This window comes from Onychostoma macrolepis, chromosome 09, assembly GCF_012432095.1.
Source record: "Onychostoma macrolepis isolate SWU-2019 chromosome 09, ASM1243209v1, whole genome shotgun sequence".
NCBI classification, from domain to species: domain Eukaryota; kingdom Metazoa; phylum Chordata; class Actinopteri; order Cypriniformes; family Cyprinidae; genus Onychostoma; species Onychostoma macrolepis.
The window spans coordinates 18784731-18805383 of record NC_081163.1 but is presented as its reverse complement, the minus strand read 5'-3'; the positions used below and the strand labels follow the sequence as shown (position 1 = coordinate 18805383).

Here is a 20653-nt window from a genome sequence, read left to right as displayed (position 1 = left end):
CACTGCTGCTAAATCTACACGGCAAAAAATATATATGTCTGAAGTCTAAACTGAATGTGATAACATAAAAGTTTTATGTACTGTGCTTAATAATTAAGAGCTTGACTACTGTGGTTTGAATCACCATCAAATGATTATTTTATCAGTTATTTTTAGTGAATCAGAATCATACAGTGCAACTCATGTTGTCCAATTAATCAACACACGACTCATGAGTGATTCTTTTTAGTGAATTTAAAATATAAAGCTTAACCAGTGGGGTCTGATTCATGAACATTTTTTGAACTGGTTCTTTATAGTGAATCAAAGCTTACTGTGCAGCCAGCATAGTCTGATTTATGAACACTTATATATGAGCCAGTTCTTTTTAGTGACAAGTATGATTGATTCACAAACTCTTTTAAGACAGTTCTTATTAGCAAATCAAAAATACTGTGTGCCCTATTTATGAACAATTACTAGTTCATTTAATGAATCATTGAAAAAGACATTTTATAGACTTTCTTACTCTTTCTGGTGTTCTTTTTTGGAGTTTGTAACTTGGGTTCACAATTTCATCATAATTGTATACATTTACACAACTGAAATATGTCCAAATGAATCAAGTCTATACCCTGCTCTAAACTCTAAACATTTTTATTTTTTCTTTAGAAGATTATGAAGCCCTCTGAACTTCTTGAACCCTTTGCTTACTTTTGTGGTTAAGTATAATGATCAAAAGTTGTACCACAATATTGTTAACAGCTTATGAACCAACCCCAAATGTGTCTGGGCAGGTTTTCATTCAGGAGTTCATTCACTTCAGGAAAGATGGTAAAAAAATGAAGGCTAATTGTAAACGGATGAACTCCACCTGACACAACCACATCAAATAAACATAAAAGAGAACTGAAAGTTCCATAGGAAAAACATTTTATTGAAAAACATTTTCAGTTTGTAACAGACTGGTGGAATGTGTGCCATTTCATTTCTATGACTTTATAAGGTTGCACGTCCTGACCAGATCTTACTGCGAGAGAAGGATGGGCGCATGGGCCATCGGGAAACGATAGCAACAGAAAGATAACAGGAAACGGAGAAGTTGGGGAAAAACTCAAATGATAATACTGAGGTTGCGTACAAACTGGGTAGAAAAAAATCCAACAGAAAAAAGCAAAAACAAAGAACTAATTAAATAAATATCTATGGTACACACGTATGGCACAAATATGCAGCAAGCAGTCAGTTTGGCAATTCTCTATCTCATTTTCATTTTTAAACCAGATCACCATGGGAACAGTGCAAAAGGGTTGAGTGGGAGGGGTCTGACGAGTGCTAGCTAAAATACATAGCAAAAAATTCCAATTCTATACAAAACATCTTACTTAAGAGTTTATAAAAAAACGATTTATTGGGTTCGTCGTCAATATTTACACAAGTTATTTACCAAAAAAATTAGTATGCTCTCTTTTAACTGAAGTGATTCGTTTTTTTTTTTTTTTTTTTCATAACTTTTTTTATTTGCTAGAAATGTGAGAATAAGGCTATCGTAACAACCGGGGATCCATATACAATACAAACAATAACATATTTACAGCCTCTCACCTACAGATGTACGGTGCAAAAACTAGAGTCTCGTGAACTCAGGGTGACCATACAAGCAAGGCATTTTACAGTGGCCCGAAGACACTTCTCCCAGCACTTCGCAAACCTTCCACCCACATCGGTGCAACATCTTACGCTACTAGTTGAGTCCTACCACTCCTAAAATGTTACGGGAACATTTGCAACCTGCTTTCCGGGACAGTGTCTTCGGATTTAAAGAAACTAAGGAGATTGTCATATTTAGCCCATATGGGACAGCAACCGAACAGCAATATGTTTGTAGTTTTTGTAGTATGTGTGTGTGTATGTCTTCTAAAGTTTAAAACAACTGCTCAGTCTTCAATATGTATGTGTTTAAGAGTTCATGTTTCACAGTTTACCTCGAACCTACAGCACAAAGTAAAAAAATCAAAAATAATAATAACACACCGGGGTTGTAGTGTTTTCGTATGCTGTATTGTTTCATTTAATTTTCAGTGGTTAAGAACACTTTTCCATAGGTGAACGTATATCATCTTTTTTTTTTCTCAATTGTTATAAAAATAAATAAAAATTGCATATTTGCAGATTTTGTGGCCTCTTACAGAGGCACAAAGCTCCGATCATACAAGGCTTGGCTTCTCGGTGAGATTCAAGAACCTCCATGAACAAGTGAAAACAAAATGGATGAACAGTTAATGCGCGACTATGACGATCCACGGTCAGTTTGTGGACATTTTCAACTCTCAAAGTCCACCGTTGGTGAGCGATTTCGATTTCAACGTAAGAAACAAATGAAGATAACTGTCTGCAGGCTGGCATTGCTCACCAAGGGTTTCGCACGAATGACGACACACACGTAAGGGGTTCTAAAATCCTGTGGGTTGTGGGATATTCTGGCCTCTGCTCGGCGACTTCCTCTCTAAAACGCACGCTAAGTCCACTTGTGACCTACATCGATCATAATGTGTCTTTTTCCCCCTCCAGAAACCTCCCACAATTTGAGCCTGAAAGATCTAATTTCATGCAATTTACTACATTTAGCCTGCGCTCGTTCTCATCTGGTATGCTCGCTAACCCACGTCTACTGCTTTCCTTCCAGATTAAGGGGCCTAATTTCAACCCAGAGCACATCTGAGCTTCATCAACAGAGACAGGCAGGCCGGAGAAGTTGGTTTAGCCAGGACTCTGTTAGACGTGCCCTTCCTTTGGTCCGTTTCTGGCCCTTCCCTCTCATTCCTTTCGGCTATTTTAAAACCCAACATGCTGTTTTCCCTGAGGGCTCCTTCCAAAGCCGCCCCTTCCCTGGCCATGAGCGCATGTGCTTTTTGTGCGGGTATGTGTGTGTTTGTGGTCGAAAGGCAGCTATTTGTGTAGGGATCGATGGAAAAAAGCAAATAGCGAGATGGAGAAATATCTGTCAAAGAAAAGGAAAACGTGAAGCTTGCATAATGTGCAGATTTGCTATAAATGATTGATATTCTTGCTGTCTCACGCCGACCTGTCTGTACGCTATTATAAATAAAGTCTACACATGCACTCTTTCCAACCGTTTTCATCTAGCAGTAAACAAATCCATAAAGAAATGCTAATTAAATCTTTTGTTTCATTTAAACTAAACAATTAGATCTTGATGTCCCTGTGCTTTTGAGCAAAAAAGTAGAGCGCCAGTTCCTCTCTTCCACAATCCGCACTGGCCACTGGTGAGGGAGAATGTGTGTGTGTCTGTGTGCGATGGCAGAAATACTAGAAAAACGGGAACTTTTGCAGCGACATGCCTGGGGAAGGCGGCCATTTTGTGTCAAAAATGACAGATTTTGTTAATAAGCCTTGAGTGATTTGCTCCCTGCTCTCTCTCTTAATGTGTTTTCTTGAGTTTGTACTCCATGTGGGAAAGGTGGTGAGGCTTTCAAAGTGCTGCTAAAGTGTTCATGTGGGTCCTCCACCTTCCCAGCAGGCAACAGGACAGCAACTGTACCAAATATCGACGTTCTTTCCTTCCTTCTTTCTCTATGTGTCTCATGTTTCCAGCCCTGGCAGCAGACGTATACGAAATGAAATGTGTGTATGTGTCTTCCACGTTACTAAACAGCACATAAACCAGCACAAAAGGATCTCTATGACGATACCTATTAGTCTTCTACCAAACGAATCTGCAAGTGGACTGCACTGGGAATGACAGAAAGAAATGCAAGTAAGACGCATGACCATACAAAAAGACTTCAAGTAAACATCGTGAGTCATTTTGTAGAGGTGAGCAAATGAGGAGAGCTAACGTAAATGAAAACAGTACGAGTGAACGTGCAAAAACAGATGATGTCCATTCAAATGTCCAACAGTAGGCTCCGGAGAGCTTCCCGCTTCCTCGATAAATCCACTTCCTGTAGCTCTGGCCAATAGGCTGCATTCTCTTCCTGTTTCGAGATGGATCAGCCAATTGGCCAAGCTAAATAAACAGCTCAAGTTCATATTTCTTGCTGTGTGATACTGTCACGTCACTTCTCTTTTCCATCTCCGTGTATTGTGTCTTTAAGGGAGATGATGTAGTACAAAAAAAGAGGAAGAATCATTGTCTTGACCTCTCTTTTCACGGCCACCCCCTCAACCCCCCTCTCCCCCGCTCGTCTGATTCACACACGCTCCTTCGTACACACACTATAGGATCCGTTATAGTGCACGTCAATCTCCCGAAGGGTTTATGTTTTCTTTTTTGTCATTTTTTTTTATTTGTTTGTTTCGTTTTTGCAGGTGCAAGAGCAGCGAATCAGGAGTGTCACTCCACCATCAGCAACATCTATACTGAGAGTAATAATCAGGAATATTGTAAAATAAACAAGAACAGCAAAAAAAATAAGAGGGGGAAGGACGAGGGTGAGCTCAGGCGTCAATGTCGCCCACGGGGGGTTCATCGAGGGGCATGTGGGGGGTTAGAGTTAAAACGTCCGAAAAAAGTGTGTCCGTTTTCACACTTTATAATAGATGTTTGCTGGGCTTTGCGGCGGCATTTCCTGTACGATGTAAACGGGGTGTCCGTAATCGCCGCTCACTTTCTCGTAATGCGGGCAGAAGACGCTGTCAGCAGTCCGCAGCGGGATGATGATGTCGCTTGGCTCCGAGCCGTTGTTGTTGCCGCCGCTGCCGCCCCTCTTGGGCGTGGCTAATGTACTGAGTGACAGCGTGGTGGCGTGCTGAGGCGAGTGTTTGCGATGGCGTCGACGATACTTCAGCAGGAGGAATACCAGCATGATGATGATGATGATGACAATGACACTGGCTGAGGCGATGCAGGCGAACAGAGCGACCTCTGAGCCGATGACTGATGACGATTTATTTCCATCTCCCTTCTCTTCACCTTGATGAGCTGCATCTATGAGGGAAAAAACAACATGATGTTAGCAAAAAAGCAATGAACAACTACTATTAAGGACTGTTTACATCGATAACTATAACAATTCATGATAACTACAGTAGTTTCACATTGGTCTAGGGGTGTGCGACATGACGATTTTTGATCGTGGACGATAAAAAATTTCTCCACAATCTGCTTTTGAAGAAATAATGCCTACAGCACACATTCTATCACTTAAAGTTCTGGCGCCTCCGTTTAAATATACTGTACAACACGACATACATTTAAATCAAATGTTAAGTCAGTGGTAGAGTTACACTCACGGCGAGACACTGTACTTATTCGCAATCAAAAAAGTACATTATTTGCATGTGTTTTAAAGCTTTGCCGGTTAAACATTTCGTTCACGCGCTGTTTTAACATGCACTTTTTCTGAACGCATAGCGCAAATTAAAAAGCCTGTCAAACAGCGCCTGATTGCTGGACTAAGTTATCTTTCGTGTCTAATACTGTCAAAAACACACAAGGTTTACATATAAACACACTTTGTTATGTCTAAAGTGAAATGAAACGTTTGACAGAAAACCGGATTCTATATTTTTTTACCTTGAGAGGCTTTGTTTTTAAAATAGGGAAATTAGTTTAGCTGTACTGCTTAGACAACTTGCAAAATAGTAAAACCAACATGACAAAGAATCGTGATATTCCTGAAAAAAAAAAAAAAAACGTGATATGATATTTTTGCCATATCACCCACCCCTACATTGGTCTGAATGCTAATATATAATTATAGTTATCTTTTTTTAGTTATCGTTCTTGGTGTGAACAGGCTTTCAGACTAGAATGGAAATGGCATACTCATGAGCAATTAAAAAGATGCCTTGACACTAAACGAAATGTCTTTTATGTATGGTGAAATAAATTTACATGTATTTATTTAGCAGACGCTTTTATCTAAAGCAACTTCCAAAGGAGAGAAAACACAAGCGATTGATCATAAAAGAGCCGACGGTATTAGCAGTGCCGTGAAAACAAATTTCAAGAAGAAACCAGAGTACAAAGCTTGAGTAGTAGCGTAAGTGCAGTAGAGAAAAGAAAGATAATTTTTAATAAGAAGTGCCTTTATCTAAATGAATTAGTTATGTGCTTGTGGAAGCTGTCAGTTTTCAGTACTCTCAAAAATGTGTATTAGGATAGATAACGCCCGTGGTCGTGGAAAGCTGTGGACAGAGTGACCTCGCATGGCTTTGGACTCCAGTTAGTTTGTCGGGCGGAACAGATGAGCTGCAAACACTCACACTCAGGCTGTTTTACAAGTGGATTATTGTACCTAAGACACTCCACTCAAACGACTTTGATGTCCATATGCTTCTACGTAGAAGCTGAATTCTACAACGAATGCGTCTGTCTTGCTCTGTCACGTTAACGGTTTCCTTGTCAGAAGGATTTTATGAGAACGAATTAGTGTGCATGACGTTGTGACAGAGGACTGGCACTTGCTCAGCAAAAAAGGGATTAAAAAGCAGAGAGAATGATGAATCAGTGAGCGTCCCCTTACAGGTGTGTGAGGTGATAAAGTGTGTGACGTACCGGGCTTGTCAAGTACTTCATTCGATTTGGTGTCCTTGCCCCCTACGTCGGGGTGTTTGGGAGGGTAACTGGTGGGGTATTCTTTGGGGGAAATGGGATCGGAGGGGTCTGCAAAACATAGATAAGAAACACATTCATCACTCTGATATACAGTATGTATGCATTTTCATGTGGAGAGCTATTACTTTCACGCTGCTCAGCTAAATAAAAGTGTGTGTGTGTGACTGATAGCGACCATGAGAGTGTGTATGTGTGTGTGTGTTCGTCATTAAAACACAAGCAGCCATGATTAATCTAGTGACCTTCAGCTTGTGTCTGTTTATTTGTGAGAGAGCAAGAAATTCAGTCGCTTGTGTTGGTGGGTGTGGCCTATGGTAATTACTACAGATGTCACTGGTGAGGTGATTTATGAATAATCGTCATTAATTACAGCGCAGGGTCTGAGGCAGGTTCGAAGAGCTTTGCTATTGTTCTACACCCTCGTGCCCACAGCTATTAGACACCCACATACACACATGACAGTGAAACGATTACTCACTTTGTCCAACCTTCATTATGATTTTCATCGACTTGGTTTTACACACCCCTCCTTCCTGATTATCCAGCCCTTCCATCGTTCCATTAGATGTAGCTGAAACACAATGCCAAAAACAAGAACTTTAGCAACATGTGTTGCTATTATATATGCAAACACAAAACTGAGATTGATCAAAGAAGGTGCACGCTATTTAGATGGTGTAACTGCGAATAATGAATATTCATGCAGTCAAGTCTCTGTGCAGAACCTTCATAAATCATGTAACCAAACTTTTATTTGCAATTTATGAACTTGAATTTTTTTTTGTGTTTGTTTTGGTGTTGAAAGATGAAGTGGTCAGGAGGACTCCCGTTGAAAGTGCGCCTTTGCTCTTTAACAATTCAATAGGAAATAAGAAGGATTAAAGGAATAATAAAAAGCTGATTTTCTTCACCAGCGAGGCAAAGGCCTCCAGCACCAGGAGTGGTTGTTAATAATTTAACGAATAAGGCACGGAGAGAGAGCGCTATTAATGAATGTGAGGTTTGGAGCGTGTTTAAGAGCGTGTAACACTTTAGCCACAGCAGATGTTTGTCAAGAAACAAAAGTGAGCGAGAGGAAAATAGACTAAATAATTTAAAACAATAAAAATAAATAAGTCTTCTCTTTTTTGAGCAGGTACATGTTGGACTGGCTTAAAAAATGAAGTGAGGAAAATGGTAACACTTTAATATAAAGACCAATTATCACTATTAACTAGTTGCTTATTAGCATGCTTATTATTATCATATTTTCTGTTTATTACTGCTTATATTCTGCCTGACCATATTCTACATCCCTAATCCTACCCAAAATATTAATAAGCAGCAAATTAGTAGTTTATTGAGGAAAAAGTTGTAGTTAATGGTTTGTTAATAGCAAGAATAGGACCTTAAAATAAAGTGTGAACAGGAAAACTAGTTTTCTACATGCAATTCGACTTTACAATAAAATGAATTTGAACTGAATTAAGCCGTTGAACGTCATTATCTGTTGCTAAACAAACTATCAGCAGTATTCTGGCCATTGGTCCCACGTGTCTCATGTGGGCTTTTAACCGAACAATGCAGCTATGCCATGTGCGTGTGTGTGCGTGTGTGTCCACGCCCGGCAGGCTTGCGGTCTATTGGGTCAGTAACACAGAGCTAACGAGCTGCCAAGGGCTTAACGTCTGGTCAGCGTCCAGAACAGTGTGGCCTGCATTCAGAGAGAGAGAGAAAGAGACGGAGGAGGGCGGGGATGTTGGAGTCTATGGCGCCTGTCCCCCCATCATCACTTTTTTTTTTTTTCGACGCTGTCGAGGATGGAGTGTGAGTGAGTTATGAGTGTGCCATGTGATGATCCTTCTGATTCTACTTTTCTTCTTGATCCGTTTGTTAGGACTGCAGCATGACACCATCTGACTCTCTCTGTTGCTTCTTTAACCTGTGGCTTTTTAGTGTTCAGAAGAACACAAGCGCATTACATGTAAAGCTCCTTAAAAGCTTGCGTTCCTTTCTGTGTGTTCATTTCATAAATCTGGCAAATGAGCCTAAACACGCACGCATTAAAGCAAACACATTGCTAAGCAATAATCACATGATGATTTCACATTCCAGGTCAACAGTCACATGACACATGCGGTTCATTTAGTTTTAGTTTAAGTGATGAGTTGATTAGAATACAAAGACACTTTTGAAGCACTTCTTCATAGATGAGTTTAAGTGAAAGAACGTTTGACTTTGAAGTGACAGACCGGCTGACAAAGAGTATTTGTGTGTGGGACAGGTTTGGCCTACATTGTGAAGGCCAAATTTCCCCAAAAAAGCCTGAAACCTACTTTGTGGAGAGCAGCGAGAGGGCTCCATGAAGTATAAAAAGGTTTAATAAATAAGCTAAATACTTTAATTGAAAAATAAGGCAGAAAATGTTCCATAAAATAATTTTTTAAAAGTCATTAGAGGAGTATAAAAACAGTAGAGGTCAATGGAAAGTGCCCACCATAATAGAAAAACACGTGCTGTTAATATAGTTCAATAACTAAAAACCTCCCTTTGGGGCTGTCCTCAGTTGGAAAATGATTCATAAACAAAATATATTAGTAAAATATAATATTAAATAAATCTATTTTCATTCTAAAATGGAAAAGTTTTCTTTTAGCGGTTTGGGTTAATCTGCAGTATGTATTGTATATATGTGATAGAGTAGGTTATGCCCCCAGCTAGATAAATGTGTCTGTGTGCTACACGAGGACACAAAAACTCAATACTGACACCAATACCTGTTTGGTGAAACCCTATCAAGCTCAAACAGGCTGCGAGGAATGTAAAGTCCTGCCATGACAAAAGGGCAACCAGTGGGACAGGACTGGAAAACGACACCATGCAACGGGCGTTAAATGCTTCGAAATTTTGCATTATACTGAAACATAAAACGATTTTTTTAATAATAACAATTAATAGCAATAATTTAACAATATAGCTACTTGAACGTGAATGTGAGTTGTGATGATGAGCTGTAGCTGTTGTTTTGGAGTTTGACCTGATCAACATGGCGTCAGGGTCACAGAGTGGTGAACAGCACTCAGGCCAATAATGAGAGCTGACACACAACAATACACACACACACAAACATTGCACATCTACTCTAATAAGATATGGCACGGCACCTCGAAAAGCCCTCACTGGCTTTGAACAAAGCCAAACAATATGTCTCTCTCTTTATATATCTCTTTCAAAGTCAGCAATGCTTCATTGGCATGATTATAAACGTTTATAATACTGACAAAGCATATGAAAAACAGAAACTACAACAAATAAAATAACGAAAAAACGAAAAGGAAAGAAACGAAGGTTAAAAATAGAATACAATGGAAATGAATTTCAACTCTATATATGATTTAATGTTATACATCACTTATCACTTATCAGTAATAAATGCTCATCATCGTTGGTGTCTAAAGACATGCTCGCCCTCAGGCAATGGCATGCTGTTACATTACATAACTAGTTGGTAAGGGGCATTGTTTTCATTTTTCATCATCTGTCAGTATGGGGAAGTCTGAAAAAAACGAATTAAGAGAATGTGAATTTTCTCTCTCTGAACCTGCAACTGAAATACCTGCTAAATGTTTCTGCCAATGCCAGGACACACACTACTTTGAAGAATAACCAGTCATAGACTCCGTCCTAATTAAAACTGATGAAACAATAATTAAAACTATGGATGTAAACCGATTACATTCAGCTTTTTAAGCACTACTTGCTTTTTTATTACCAATTAACTATTATTCTATTCTTAAGGGACAAAATTTCTGAACGCATCTTTAAGATTTACATAGACGTAGTTTATCTCTGCTTCATTCAATTGATTCAATCGTTCTGCAGATTGTATTCTTTTTTATGAAACATTCTTGCTCTCTCTAACTCTCTCTCTCTCATGCCATATTTAGATCATGTATCTCTCTTCTGGCTCCCGGCTCCAGGGCAATCTGTCAGACCAGATCACATCAAGCTCATATTCACACACAAACACACGCAATCATATCAGAGTCATCAGCATCAGGCTGCATATGAACAATAGAAGAACCATTTGAAAGTTTGGCCAGCACACACCAACACACACCAGGCCTCAACAATAAAGCAATAAAGGTCAGCGAAGAGTCAGTGAGCTTTAGGCCAGCTGACCAACTGCATGCTTTTATCATGTGCATATTTTGAACCAACATTTTGTATGAAAATGTTCAGGGCCTGTATAATTAATTATTTATTTTTTTTCTTATGCTTATGAAGGCTGTATTTATTTGAACAAATGAATGTAAAAACAGCAATGAATGTTTTCTAGTTTAATGTAATTTATTTCAATGGTGGCAAAGCTAAATTTTCAGCAGCCATTACTCAGTGTCACATGATCCTTCAGAAATTATTCTATTATGATGATTTGGTGCTGAATAAACATTATTATTCATTTTAAAAACAGTTGTGGTGCATAGCTAATAGTTTTGGAAACCATAATGCATTTTTTTTTCAGGATTCTTTGATCAACAGAATATTCAAAATAACAACTTTTTTTGGAAAGAATCCCTTTAATCTTTAATGAACAATATAATTTTCTGACACATAGTAAAATATGTTCCTCAAAAACAGCTGTTTATCATATTTATGTGAAAATGTTGTCAGGTCAAGTAAAAATCTATACGACTGGCCTAAAGAAAAACTCCTCATTGTTGAGTCCTGCACACATACACAGACGTTTGGCTTGCTGAACACATTTATAAGGGATTGAAATCATCTGATTGGTTTCTAAGCAGATCCAATTGATAAAGACAGAGTGATTAAACTGAGCTATTAGGATTAAACTTTTTAATTAATGACTTATCGAATAAACCTCCCCCCCAACCACACACAGCAGTCATACGTCTCTGCACTTCACAACTCCACACACACACACACACACGACTCCAGCTGTACACCAGGGCAATTATCATCTACAATGCAGCAAAATGAACTAATTTCTCTTCCTTCACCTCCTTTTTCTCTCTTTTACTTTTCTCTCCACAAATTAGAGTCGTTTAAGAGAAACTGAGAGAGAGCAAAATAAAGGAGGAGAGAATATGCCCAGAACTGCAAAATTGGATTTTCTCCTTATGCTGGAAGTGAACTCTCATTGTGAGCGAGAGTGAGAGAACAGCTCAGGTCTGGGCAATGAGATTGACGCTGTGTATCAAAGCAGTCTCTGTTTGTGTGTGTGTGTGTGTGTGTGTGTGTGTGTGTGTATATGTGAGCGCCTTATTCCATTTGGTAGATCCCTGCGTTCCTCTTCCACCTCACTGGCTGTTTATACAGCTTGCTTTGAGCCTGAACTGTATGTTTTGAGGCCAGGTGAGTAGTTATTGTTCTCGCAAATGTGAAAATTCAACCCACATGCAAAACCATACAAAGCGAAAACGAGAAGTAATTTTTGTTTGTGTACATACGTGTTCATGGTCAAATGCCACTCACAAACAGAAACTTTCCGTCTCTGTAACTCTGAACTAACAACCATTTCACCCGATGTAAACAAACACTAGCAAATGTGGTATAAATGTGTTATTATTTGCACCACGACTCACTAAAACATTGCTAATGTAGTTCACCCCACAACGTCAACATTTCCCAATACTTAAAACCACATAAACAAACCCAAGCAAATGGAATTGACCAGAACGTTGCGGCACGGGTGGTTTACAAATATCCGCTGTCATACTCACAGATAATGTAGTAGTCTTTCCCCCTGAAGAACTCCAGGCCCCAAAGGTTTGGGCTGAACTCCTGGAATTTGAGGGTGAATTTGACGTCCTGGTCCGGTTTGACGCAGTTGAGCAGAGGCGTATCTGCCTTTGTGACCTGACAGGACTTTAGCTGTTCCAGAGGAACCATATAGAGTTTATAATACTCCACTCCTTCCGTTGAGCCGCCCTCCACGCGTGGGCAAACTATGTCCATCTTATCCCCGATCTGTGGATACAGCACCAGACCCTGTCCTGGCACGAACCTTTGAGAGAAAGACAGAGGCAGAGAGAGAGTGAGAAACATCATAGACAATAAATCATATTCGAACCGCTCTCAGGATCAAAAATATGCTGGATTGTGAAGCATAGTGTTGATCAATAATTAAAAAAGAGGGAGATCAATTATTTAGCACCGATTATAAAGGATAAAACAGGTTCTAAAGAACTAGCTGCATCATAAATACGTAGGAGAATAACTGAAACGATCCTAAACTGCATGCACGAGTGTTTTTAAGTTGCTTTATGAGAAACCAGAAAAGAAAATGGAGCAGCTAGAACGAGACAAAGGTGTTGACTCACAGCTCACACTTAAGAATAAAGGCAAATAGTCTCTCTGATGCCAAGTGCTGTGAAAAGAAAATGATGTCATGAGAAATAAGGAGGAAAAGCGCAGCAGCTCACATCAGGCGACGCTCCCAGCCATCTGCCTCGAGGGACTAAAACAGGAGTAGCTGGGAAAACTGCTCTGCTGTGTGTGCGTGCGTTTGACGTGCAGCGGGGTAGCTGTCAGGACTATCTGTGCGACAGATCTAGCCACGCAAATCCTCTCGAGCCGAACACTGGATCGCTATCTCGCTCGTGTCTTATCACTGCGCAAGCTTATTTGAAAAGCCAAGAACAGTTTGCTCGCATGTGTGTGGTGTGTTTGAATATTTGCCATGGGATCGTTCAAAAAAAGAGGGCGAGACTCGTAAATTCCCAGAGTAAGACATGCTCACACCTTAAAAGTTTATACACACTCACACTTTCAAAACCACAAATCTGCTCTGTTTTTCCAAATAGTAAAGAGCTAAACATCTTTTAAAAATGCAGGGTTTTTTTTACAGCGATGCCAATGAAGAACTATTCTGGGTTCAGTGAACATATTTTTTGGCATGAAAAACATTTTAATAATCTGAAGAACCTATTTTCCACTATAAAAATTCTTTTGTGCATTGGAAACTTTCCGTGGATGTTAAAGGTTATTCATGGAGCCATTAATACCAATAGAGAATCTTTACTTTCAACAGTGTACATTCATATATGTATGCTAATTCTATTAACCTCTATTTAATGAGCAAATACAATTGAGCAGTGAAACAGCGAGATAGGCCAAATGCAGCATGCTAGTTGCTATATACATTGCTGCAGCCCACAGTCAGTCATTATCCTAAACCACAGGGCATACAAGGTCACCCCGCAGCCCATACACACACATTCCACTATTAAAAGGGTGTTTTACGTGTCTGTATTTTACACGAGCCGCTGTTAAAACAATCTAGTTTTAGTTTTGAGTAGGGAGCGGGATGTAAAAGTGGGGGGTAGTTGAACAAATAAAGTCAGAGGTCACACTCATGTTTGTAAATGGCTTTAATCCTTGTCTAAAAGACACACTTTAACCCCCCAACCTTAGCCTTGGTGATTCTCCCAGTGGTCGTAAATATTCTGGGACATGTGAATGTGAAAAAGAAAAGGATGACAGAATAAGGGTTTGCACACGTTTAACACAGACCGCTCATTCTGTTAACAAGGCTGCAGCTGCACACAGAGAAGCCATTAAGTCGGAAAAGGCGCGCGTCTGTGTAAGAGCGAACGGTCAGGACATGTGCAGTACATCTAAGAAGACATGGCCGTGCCACTTGAGGACGTTTCTCCATAATTTTATTTGTGATCCACATTTTTTCCCTCTTATATCTCTGTTTTTTATACTCACAATGCATCTGTTTTATCTTTTCTTTTTGTCTTCTTCCCACTGACTCATTCACTTGTGCTCAGGCTGAAATATTCATTTTTGGCAGCCTTTCTAAAAGCACTTCAAAATGAAGCCATTTAAAGCCATTTAAATAAACTTGCTCATACACATTAAAGTAAAAGAAAAGAGAAATTCACTAACAGCGGTTAATGAGTAGAAGACTTTCAGGACTCTCTCTGGCAACTTAGGCATGATATAAACGATAAAACTGAAGCTGAGAAACAGGTGGGCTGGATGGACGTCTGAAAAGCGTTAAAGAGTAAAGGATAAGACATCTGTTTTTTTTTCCGTTTTTTTTTTTCTAATTTGCTATTGTCCGTTTCATTTTTCTTTTTTCTTTGGGGTCAAAATATGGATTCATTTGCTAAAACTAAAAACAACACATGTGTTCATGATAACCTCTGTTTAAAATCCCCCCCCACCAATGTTTTCATATATCTTGCTTTCTTCAAATGGAGCTTTTGCATATGAATCTTTGTCCATCAGCTTTCCTCTTTCTTTCTTTTCCCGTGTTAATCTCTAGTTGTGTGGGCCGAGCCGTGACACAGTGACAGCAGTAGCCTAATCCCGCCCCAATAGGAACACAGCGCTTTAACCCAAAGATCTGAAACAACACTGGGCGACGGACGCATATGGGCGGAGGGAACTTAAGCTGTTTGACTTTCAATCATCAGACCAATATGGAGGTTCATTGGGCATAGAAAGACATAGACAGAAAGCACGGGACAAAAGAAATCAACAGACATCTCATGGTTTAATCGCTCCATCATGCTTTGCAACCGAGACCTGCGTCGGGTGTGAGGGCGAATCGACCAGACAGGCACCTTATCCCTTTGTCACCCTATATCCCTTCATTCTTTCCTGTTTTCCTCATCTGTTCAATCCATAATCCCGAAAGACCCCGTCTGCTCTCTCCTCGCATTTTAAAGCAACACAAATGCAATTTAACAATCAACTTGTGTGACTAGACGTCACACTTTTCCCTCAGCCCCTTTCCTTCTCCTCGCTCTCTCCCAGCGGTAAAACAATCCCACCCATCTGCTAATATCATGACGACAAATTTGGAAAATGGTTAACTCAGCATCTAAATCATAACAGCCTTTCGCTAGCAATCTATCATGAAGTTTCTGCACCCCTAAACGCAGAAGGGGGGAAGGGGTAGTTATTATTCATGGCCCAATCGCCCCTCGTTCATTCATGCTGTATCTGCATGTGTATGAAGCCATGGATGTGCCCCCGTCAGAACCCTGCTAAGCGATATAATCTCCTAATGAAGAGAAGGGGGAACCTCCTTTGACTGAAAACGTGTAGAGCAGACTGCTTTTGTTTCTCCACCTCCGACAAAATGGATTACCAGAAGGAACAAGAAGGAGAGGGAGAGAGAAGAGAGAGGGGAAAGGAGTCTTTACATGCCTGACGCATCAGAGGTAAAGCAATGGAGGGGTAAAAAGTACTGTGCACTGGATTGACACACATTTTTGCAATGGGAGGAAAGAAAAAAACAGCCATCACGCACACACTCGCTGAGAGATTGAGAATTATGGTTGTCTCATGTACAGAAGGCCATAGGGAGTACAGTACAGATTTTAAGTACACCCCTCCTGTTATGCAGCACTGATGCTTTAGATGAAGCACTAGTCAGTACTCACAAACATTATACCTATGGGATTTCACTCTAATCTTCAGATATTAAGTTGTACTTTTTTGTTTATTGGGTATTTGTGTTTCTAAAATGAAACTGGAGTTGATACGAGATGGGAGTCAGGTTCTCCTCAGTTCATCTATTATCGAAAAATAAATTGAGACTCTGGACCACAAAACCAGTCTTAAGTCGCTGGGGTATATTTTCTTTTATGCCAAAAATCATTAATACGTTAAGTAAAGATAATGTTCCATGAAGATATTTTGTAAATTTCATAATGTAAATATAGCAAAACTTAATTTTTGATTATTAATATGCATTGCTAAGAACTTAATTTGGACAGCTTTAAAGGCGATTTTCTCAATATTTAGATTTTTTTCGCACCCTCAGATTCCAGTTTTTCAAATAGTTGTATCTCTGCCAAATATTATCCTATCATAACAAACCATGCATCAATGGAAAGCTTATTTATTCAGCTTTCAGATGGTGTATAAATCTCAATTTCAGAAAAATTGACCCTTATGACTGGTTTTGTGGTCCAGGGTCACAATTCATATCATGAAATAATTTAATGTCAAAGTAAAAAAGAAAGCAAGCAAGAAAGAAAAGCAAACGCATGAAAATATATTTGAATGTAACAAGACTCCTGCCATGTCCCAGTGTTTTGCTCTGTTTATCTTGTCAGGTGGTAAAATGCAGCCACCAACGCTAACAATGCTATCAGTGCCATCACCATTTAGTCCTGTGCTACAAAGAACTATACGTTGAACTGCCACAACACAACGGCAGGAATGTGCGCAGTGAGTAATTCCATGGAACGCCGGCTTGCCTGGGGAGAATGAGGCCTGCATATTTACAGTGACACACACAATAGAGAGACGCGCCGTTGCAGGTCACTTCATGGTTGCTCTGGGTCTCCATCAATGAGGATGTCACAATAGATATCGACATGGTGGTGACACGTCACATCCAGTGTCTAAGTTATATATAAATTTAATGAACTAAAATAATTTGCAATTAGAATTACAAAGTACTCCACAAAAACATAATTACATACTAAATACAATTACGCAGTACTTACATATGTAATCACCCGGAATATAATCGCTAGTGTAAAGTGTAATGAACATGGCTCGCTTAGAACTGTAACAAAAAGTCTAAAACACTCTCACACTTAAAGAATTTCTACGATTGTTCAAAATTGGATGTCTTTCCATTTGTATGCCAAGTACTACTCTTTGAATTAACAGAATTTTACTCTACAAGAGCACTTCAAGCAATATTTGGGGAAATATAAATATTTTATTTAAACTATAAAAATGTACATTCACTATAGCCGTGGCCACAACTTTTCCATTACTTTTCATCACTCATCCACATCAATTAAATTGGCATATTGCAATATAGTTAAAACATTAGTAATTTTAATTATTGAAGTTCCCTATAGAGTATTAAAAAACCTAAAAGATTGTCTTATAGGAACAATGTAAAAGTAGGTTAAGTGGAGTGGGCCAATGGTCACGAGCACATTCAGCAAAATTGAATCTCTCAATGCAACACGTCATCCTCTTCATTTTTTCCCCTCACGGCAGAATTTCCAACAAATACAGCAACGAACAGTCACCTTAATAATGCACCCATACTTAATCTATTTTCTCTCGCAAGATAATTTGGACCCAACAAAATTTGGATTTTTTATTAAGTTATTTAGCTTTAAATAAATAAATAAATAAGCTCTGTAAAGTAGACCGATGATCCTATCAACAACTCAATCCCAGCGCATCCTGTGCAGAGCAAAGCCTTTTAGATCAGTTACACTCTTATTAATTAACGTACTTAAGCACGCTTGCGACACTGCCAGAGGACTAAAGACAGCCGCTCTTTTACCTGTGTGTGCTAAAGACCGTAATTATCAACACGGGGCACCTGTTATGCGGTCTATCCATGCTGCCCCTTGCCCTGTACATGCAGGAGTAAAAGAGAGAAGTCTTTCTCTATAAAAATGGGCCGAGAGCGAACCCTGAATTATTGAGTTTCTCTACGAAGCGCTCGAGACTCCCGCGCGGGGCACGAGACCCCTTCGGATTTCAGCGTTACTTGATGTTTCGATGTTTTAATGCATGATTCAGCGCCGATGTGCTACGCATGTGCTCATCTTGACATTTGCACTACTGACTTTGCAGTCACTGAGGACTGGGGAAGCTTTCAAGAGAACATTTTAGAGAATTATAGCTACACGTAATTATGTCAAGTCTGAAACTAATACATTAGAAAAAAAATAAAAAATAAATAAATAGCTTATAGCTACCACGACCAGGATAAATAATAAAACAATGAAAAGGATCATCCATTGTATGTGTGATTTTAAATCAGATTGTGATGGTGAGAATTACACAAACATTTTCTGAGGTGAAGGACTTGGGGCCTACGCCGTTCAATAAAACATTATGCCGCAGCTGGAAATTTAACCATCACTTGTATAATGAACGGTTGTCTATATTAACACGAAATGTCACACCTTTGATTTCCCTTAATTGTTTTGTTGAAATAATTTCGTGTCATGAAACAGATCACATCACTGTGGGTAAAAATCCTCTCAAGATTTATGACCTGAGGTCCTGTGGGGCCATTCAAAACTATTATAATTTATTTTTCTTTCTGCCTCAAATTTACAAGTTAGCACGGGGAATTATTAATTACTGTAAAATGCGACATTTTTTTTATATTAATGTCCTAAACCCCTGTGAGTGGAAACAACGCGTCACTCGCCTCAGCTCGAAGATCCACATCACCTGCTATTAATTTTCATTTACAGAAGAACGCCTTTACACCGTACAAAGCCATTTATCCTGCTTTACCGTGCATTATTTTACCGACACCTCCAGGGTCTGAACGTTGCTAAGGGGGCGAGAGAGGGTTAGTGACGGAGCTTACTTGGTATTCGTCGTGTTCCAGTATATGGAGTCCAGGATGAGCGCGCGGGACAGGTTCACCTTGCACGCGATGACTAGAACTCCAAAGTAATATCTCCACAGAGAGTCGCCCATGGTCCGTTACGACCGTTACGGTCAAATTCCGCTCCGCGGGAATTTCTAATTAGAAAAAAGAAAGCGTCTTGTTGGAGTGCTGCTTGTGACAATCCAAACTCAATATCCCTGTTCCAGGAGAAAAAGTTAAAAAAAAATAAAATAAAAATAAAAATAAATGCTGAATAGGAGCCCAGTTAGAAGTGAACCATCCAGAAGGGAAGAGCTAGGCTACTCCTCTATTAGTCCTGCTCAAGATGAGAGAGAGCAGCACCGCGGACAGCAGACAGTTTCTCATTCGGTAAAATAAACGACTGAGTGGAGAACTCTCCTATCAACCGGCCGTGGGGCGCACGTACATTCCTCACAGGAAGGCGGCCCGTGTCGACGCCACCGAAGTGCTGGATGTCCGTGGAGACATGGAAGTTAATCCCCCCGGTGTGGATCATAAACCAAGCAGGTACCAATTCCAAATGCGAGGTATTCCGTTCAGGCGGGCAAACGAGGGGAAAAACCACCGGAGTTCCCAAAAAACGAATGAGGCAGTTTGGAAAAGATGAACAAGAATGAATTAATTGCAGCCTTACTGGATGAAGCAAAAAATAAGAATGACTAATGATTGAAAATAAAAATAAAATGAAACGATGAAGTCAAATGAAAGTTCTCATGGGTCGCTGTGGAACCCTCACAGTAGCAGAGAACAGCTGCGGCTCGAGCCCTGCAGGTCCGGACTGAACTGCCGTGCGCGTGAATTGCGGGACTCTGCTCGTTCTCTGCGCGAAGCTGTACTGCAAGTAGCTGCGAGCGTCTACAACACGGAATATTTGTCAGAGCGAGTTTTTCGCTGACTCCTCCCACCTGCTCTCTCATTGGACAGGTAGCCAAGGAGAGAAACCTGTCAATCAAGCGGTCGCCTGGCGACTGGTCGAGCAATGGGAGAAGAATATATCGGACTTCAGGTCGCCAACCCAGATTTGAGTTCTTAGGGATTAATAACATTTCTGCATTTCAAAGAGAACTCGGGGTAGAATGTGTATATTTGCATCTGTTACAAAAACTGCACCGAAAAACAGCAAACTGTACTAATAAGTACACAATATACTACCTACATGCATCCTAATCATGTTCAGTCACAACTATTTATCTTTATTATATTTTATAATATCATTGTTAATTTAAACAATTAATTTAATTGTTATTATCGTGTTCCACGACACGCACAAAGGTCGATTTCAAGTCCCACATGGCCAATAATCTTAAAATAAAGGCGTTTATTTAGGTTGAGGTCGACAGAGAGCCGCCTGCTGAATGCGTGAGGGATTCATTTGGCAGTCAACAGCGCCCACTAGCGGCCAACTCAACCGAACCAACTGAATGCGTAAGTACATCTGACTATTCTTCTTACATTTATGTATGAATTAAATAACAGCTTAAATAACAATTTAGCACTATTTTTGTATTTTACACTGACAAAATATCAAATCATGAATTTTATTTAATTCAGAGTAGCCGATTCAATTATATAGTCTACATTATTCAATGATATAGTCTATATTACTCTTACAGCTTTGTAGAAGTTGATGCAGTTCAGGTCCTGTCAAATGCAGTAGTTATCACAAACGCAATTAAAATTTAAATAAAATGATTTCAATAAAAATAATAAACTAT

The 20653-nt window shown here is 39.6% G+C and overlaps 1 protein-coding gene across 1 annotated transcript; it reads right to left on the bottom strand.

Annotated features, from left to right (window-relative positions):
• Nucleotides 1–1466: 1466 nt before the first annotated feature.
• On the bottom strand, nt 1467–19767 carry efnb2a (ephrin-B2a). The gene is made up of 5 exons (XM_058788021.1): nt 18894–19767; nt 12286–12569; nt 7041–7133; nt 6503–6610; nt 1467–4930 (listed from the first exon to the last, which is right to left on the bottom strand). The coding sequence occupies exons 1-5, from the start codon at nt 19004–19006 to the stop codon at nt 4527–4529; spliced, it is 1002 nt and encodes a 333-aa protein (XP_058644004.1). The 5' UTR covers nt 19007–19767; the 3' UTR covers nt 1467–4526.
• Nucleotides 19768–20653: the final 886 nt, after the last annotated feature.